Here is a 5,925-nt window from a genome sequence, read left to right as displayed (position 1 = left end):
AGAAACTTTATAATTGCTTTTATTTTTTGGCTTACCTACAGATAACATGTGAAGATAAAAGAACTTATTTTGATAATATTATTATGTTGTCTTTTGAGTAAATATATAAACAAAGAAACAATCAAAATATCCAAAATTAAAATAGGCAACATCATTCACTATAACTATAGAAGCCCAATCGATAAACAATGTTGATAGAGGACAAAATTGATAGTAGAGTTCAAGAAAAATTCATGAGTTTAAGAAGTCATCACAATGGAAGATGTAAAGAGAATCGCCACTTCAGACAGAAGTGGGAGGTAGCCCACCAGGCGTTTAAAGCCCGCGACTTGAGAAAATTATTGTATCCGTACAGAGAAAAATTGCAACGTGGTAAGTGGGCTCCACATCTTTATAAAAATCATCGATAACCTGTGTATTACAGTAGGATCTATTTGCCACGTGATAAGTTTTCACTGGACTCGGGGCACAAATTTGCGTCCGGTGTATGAATGTAATTATCCCTCCGTGACTTGAGGTAGACGAGGGAGCTGAAATTTTAACACCGAGCACGGAAGAGGGAGGATGCTCAACATAAAAGAGGCTGAAGGAGAGTTAAATTTCCAACCCTAAATGAAGAGAAAAAAGCTTAAAAAGAATCACCTGGATATAAATTTGTTCTTTCGAAACCACAATAATTAATAAATAATCTTCAGGAAAAGTGTTAAAAAAAAATGAACCCACCTCTTGCAGGGGTGTAAACGAGCCGAACACGCGCAAGCCCAGACTCAGCTCGTGTTCGACTCTTTTATATTTCGATCTCAAAAAGTGTGTTCGTGTTCGATTCGTTTGCTTAGCTAACTGAACACAAGTTGTTCTCAAATAAAAAGTCGTTTTGATAACCCTATTCACATAACCATAAGATGTTAAGGGTTGAGGTAAGATTTAAAAATTGTTGTTTGTATTAAAACTTCATTCGAATCAAATTTAATAATTTTTATTCTATTTTCTTAATTAATATTTTTAATTGATTATAAATATATATACATATAATCGATGAGTAGTATTTCGAGTCAAAATAAGTCTAACACAAATGAACAAAATTTTGCTCTTGTTCTGCTCGTTACCATGATGAATATGTTAAATACGAGCTTCTTAACGAGTCGAACAAAAATTATTCTGAAACAATGAGCTCTTTTGATAGCCCTAACCTTCCCATTTTGCTCTTGTTCTGCTCGTTACCATGATGAATGCGTTAAGTACGAGTTTCTTAACGAGTCGAACAAAAATTATTCCGAAACAATGAGCTCTTTTGATAGCCCTAACCTTCCCAACGAACTCCACGTGTCAAAAGCTTTAACACGCACCCACATATTAAGGGTCAAGTATTTCTCAGTCAACATCTCTCCCGCTGCTGTTCCTTTCGCTAGCAGTGTACTGCTGAGATAATTAATTCGGAAGATCCAAATGGACACTGCACCATCCGGTGAATTCCCAAACTTGAAACCCTAGCGAACTTTTGTTCTGCCTCGGATCTCCATCCTCCGATCTCGCTTTCGGTGATCTCCAGATAAAGAGGACGGCGACGATCACCGCAAGCAGATCTGGAGAAGGATGGCGCTGTTCAGGAGGCTGTTCTACCGGAAGCCGCCAGATCGGCTACTCGAGATCTCCGACAGGGTCTATGGTAATGCACGTGCTTCGGTTTTGGTTATGGTATACCGGTTGGATTGAAGAGGCTGCCTTGTGATTTACTGGTGTTTTTTTATGTTTTGGCATGATTGCCGGATTTTTTTGCGATTGGTGTTGGCTGGAGGCTGTGAGTTTTACTTTTGGAGTTTTGGAGCCAAAGAGGGGTTTGTAGATCCTATATTGCTGATGAAAACCTTGTTGGGTTGATTAAAGTGAATTCGGCTATTTAGCTTTCAATATTTATTGTTGATTAACGTTAGTAAAATGAAGTGACCCGTATATGTAGACTGGGATCAGGTATTAAGCTGTCGAGTTGAGTTTATTGAAACTCGAATTCGTTTGTTTTTTAAATTGTTTAAAATTTTAGTTTTCATACTTCTTATTCGTTCGATTTGTCATCTATGACTTTAGGTTGTCCTATCCCGGAAGCTTTGTTTTCTTCCCTTTTATTTTTTGGAGGGCCGTCCTGTTTAATTTTTTGGACAGCCATTCTGTTTAAATTGCATCAACGAGTTTAATATTTGGATTTGCTAAGTTGAAATTTTTCTGTTTCATCTTTTATTTTTGTCTACGGCCATTGATAGATTTTTCTTAGAAATTGAGAAATTATTGTTCGGAAAGAAAAGTTCCACTAACTTGATACTGGAAAATCTATTTTCTTTACAGTGTTTGATTGTTGCTTCTCCACTGAAATTATTGAAGATAACGAGTACAAGAATTATCTGGGGTTCATAGTTGCAGAGCTTCAGGATCATTTTCCTGACTCTTCATTTATGGTATGTAATTTTAGGGAAGGAGATAGGAAAAGCCATATCTCTGATATTTTATCGGAGTATGACATGACAGTCATGGACTACCCACGTCAATATGACCGTTGTCCATTGCTTCCATTGGAAATGATCCATCATTTTCTGAAGTCTAGTGAGAGCTGGCTGTCACTTGAAGGGCAGCATAATGTTTTGCTGATGCATTGTGAGAGAGGAGGGTGGCCTGTTCTTGCCTTCATGCTTGCAGGCTTTCTTCTTTACAGGAAGCAATACACTGGAGAGCAGAAGACCCTTGAAATGGTCTATAAGCAAGCTCCTAAGGAGTTGCTTCATCTCTTTTGTCCATTGAATCCACAACCTTCTCACCTGAGGTATTTGCAATACATAACCAGGCAAGCCGGGGGTCTGGAGTGGCCCCCTAAGGATAAACCCTTTTTCTTAAAATGCATCATTCTCAGCGTTGCTCCTCATTTTGATGGCAAGGGAGGCTGCAGACCTGTTGTTCGTGTTTATGGTCAGGACCCCCAAACTCCAACTAACAGGTCCTTAATGATTTTTTTTTCAACTCCAAAGAGCAAAGAACATGTTAAGCATTATAGACAGGTTCAGCTTGTTCTCAGTCGATTTAACTAATGCATGCATTTGTTAGCTCTATTAACATTGGTATATAATCACAGGAAGAGAGTGTTGTACTAATTGCCGGGTGTCATGTTCGCGGAGATGTCATTATTGAGTGTATCCATGTCGATGAGGATTTGGAGTGTGAGGAGATGATGTGCAGGATTATGTTTAACACTGCATTTGTTGAGTCTGATATGCTGCTTCTGAATCGTGATGAAATTGACGTGGCTTGGAATGCAAAGGATCTGTTTCCAAGAGATTTTAAAGCAGAGGTAGGTTCCTATATTTTGTTAAATGGGATTTCGTGTTCCTCTTATGGTTAAATTTGAAAGCACATTCATGCCTGAATCAGGTAATCTTTTCAGACTTTGATGCTGTTGAATCCAAAGCGACCTCAAAAGCAACAGCTAACGATGATGAAAAGGAAGGTGGTTCAACAGAGGAGTTTTTTGAGGCAGAAGAGATTTTTAACAACTCGGAAATGCATGTTGATACTCAGTTTCCTCACACTAAAAGTATCCTCGATCTCACTGGTCCAAAATCTGATGTTTTTGTTGTAGCTGATGATTTTGTGAAGAAATTACAAGGTACCTTTGATTCAGAGAATTCCAAGAATGTCATCCATGAAAAAATAAAAAGAGTTGATAGAATGGATGCATTGTTTGGACCCTCAATAATGGAAGATCAAGTGGGAGGCACATTTAAAGCGGGTGTTTCTGAACATGATGCTATTCCTGAAAAAATTATTAACCTGGATAATGTGATTGCACTTGAAGAGAAAAGAATGTCAGAAGGTAGCATTTCGATGAGGAAAACTGGTGCTTTTTTTTCAACATTTGAAGGAGAATCTACATCAAAATATGGCAATACTGAGCCCAAAACAATTTATGTATCAGAGATAACAAATCTTACACAAGCAAAAATTACTGTAGATGTCGCAGGTTGCAAAATGGAGAGCCTTTCACCTACAAATGAAGGAAATAGTAGAATGGATGTTAGTAGTGCTTCCCGAGAGAGTATGAAGAGTGCTATTCTTCTGAGAACATCCATTTTGGATGGAAGGGGCTGTAACGCAAGCGATGTATGTACTGTTGATCAAACACAGCAGCTGAATACAGGAGTTTGTAAGCGTCACACAAGAAATGACCTGAAGTTATATTCTGATGGCCGATTGGAAACCCCATACCTGGTTGGTCAAGCAGAAAATGGATCAGAAATTACCATCCATGATAAAGCAATTATTACAGAGAAGTTGATATCCTTAAATGAAGTGAATGGAGTTGAAGAGAATAATGTTGCAGAAATCAACTTAAAACAGGAAGGGCTTATAGTTCGTCTGCCCACAGAACAAAAGGGTCCAACAGAAACAACTTATCTGAAATTTGTTGTTGGTGCTTTCACCCATAAAAATTCTGACGATGATACTGTCGATAAACCGAACACCCTCATTTTGGACGCTGAAGCTAAGAATGCATTGGAAAAAAGTGATTTAAGAAATGATCTGGATAAAATTCCTATTTTTATGGAATCTATTAGCAGTGAAAAGACTCAATTGTTTAGTTCCAGAAGTGTTCTGAATAAAGAAATGCGTGTGCCTGGAAGTTCTGATTATAAAACTGGTAATGGCATTAAAGCTGATGAGCCACAGTCGCATACTGAGATGACAGGACGTGGTACTGAGATACAAAATAATGAGAAGGTTTTGCCATCCGTGCCAGAAAAAAACCTGATGCGAAACAGTCTAAAATGTGAACCTTTCATTGCCAAAGATAAATGTATTCGACAAGAAGATTCAATTTTACTCACAAATGCTTCCAAAACAAAACTCATACCTCGGTGGATATCCCCCAAAAAAACTTCTGATGCCTCATCAGTTCATTGGTCATCTAATCCTTTATTAAGGTATAACAGTTCACCAGCTGCTCTTGCCATTTCTTTTCATATAAATGATGAAAGGAGCAATACTAAGGATATTCTAGCGCCATGTGATTCCTTCAATGGGAATGATACTTTAATGGGCGGAGCACCGTCACCATCTCTTTCAGTAATGCTGCCTTCAAAACAGGACCTTGTTCATTTATTAACATCATGCCAGCATATATCAGCTTCATCTTTTCCGGTGCAACCTCCACTTTCATCTCCACGACCACCAGGAATGTCATCGGCGCAACAAGTTAGTCTCCACTCGAAGAAATCTTCCCCACCTCCACCCTTGAAGTCTGGAGCTGCTTTTCATGCATCATCTTTGTTTTCTATTACTTCTCAAATCTCATCAGATCATTGTTCTCAACCCTCTTTTCCTACCCTACGAACTGAAATAATATTCACTCCTTCCTCTAGAACTTCACCCCACTTGAGTGCTACTCCCTCTTCCAAAATTTCACCTCCAATTATAGCCTCACCTCCACCGCCGCCGCCGCCACCACCGCCACCACCACCACTACTGCCACCACCCCCCCATTTCTTGCCGCATGGATCATATGTGCAGGAATTTCATTCATCTCCTTATTTTCATGAAGCGCTTGACACACCCATCAAAGATCTACCTTCCACCCTACCTCCTTCAACTATGCATCCTTGCAAAGGAAAGACTAGCACACCTCCACCTCCACCTCCACCTCCACCTCCTCCCCTTCTTCCGCCACTCGCATTCACGAGAACTACCACAAAGCTCCCATCTACCCCCCCTCCACCACCACCAACATTATCAGGAGCATCCATCTACACCTCCGGCTCTCCTCCACCTTCTCCACTTTCTATATCTATAAACCAAAGCACATCGATGAACGCCATTCTCATGTCTCCAATTCCTCCACCATCCACGACTCTCTTAAGTTCATTAGGTATAGTTTCCCCGCCCCCGCCC

The 5,925-nt window shown here is 39.5% G+C and overlaps 1 protein-coding gene across 1 annotated transcript in view; it reads left to right on the top strand.

The window, feature by feature from the left end:
• The first annotated feature begins 1,385 nt into the window (after nt 1–1,385).
• Nucleotides 1,386–5,925, top strand: part of LOC110029398 (formin-like protein 20) — a 58,324-nt gene continuing 53,784 nt past the window's right edge. The window contains exons 1-4 of the mRNA XM_020731674.1: nt 1,386–1,666; nt 2,338–3,041; nt 3,116–3,331; nt 3,412–5,921. Coding sequence (XP_020587333.1) covers nt 1,594–1,666; nt 2,338–3,041; nt 3,116–3,331; nt 3,412–5,921 — 3,503 coding nt within the window. The 5' untranslated portion in view covers nt 1,386–1,593. The remainder of the gene's footprint in view (nt 1,667–2,337; nt 3,042–3,115; nt 3,332–3,411; nt 5,922–5,925) is intronic.

This window comes from Phalaenopsis equestris, unplaced genomic scaffold (genome assembly GCF_001263595.1).
Source record: "Phalaenopsis equestris unplaced genomic scaffold, ASM126359v1 Scaffold000570, whole genome shotgun sequence".
NCBI classification, from domain to species: Eukaryota; Viridiplantae; Streptophyta; class Magnoliopsida; order Asparagales; family Orchidaceae; genus Phalaenopsis; species Phalaenopsis equestris.
The sequence above is the reverse complement of the archived record's forward strand: the minus strand, read 5'-3'. Positions and strand labels throughout refer to the sequence as shown.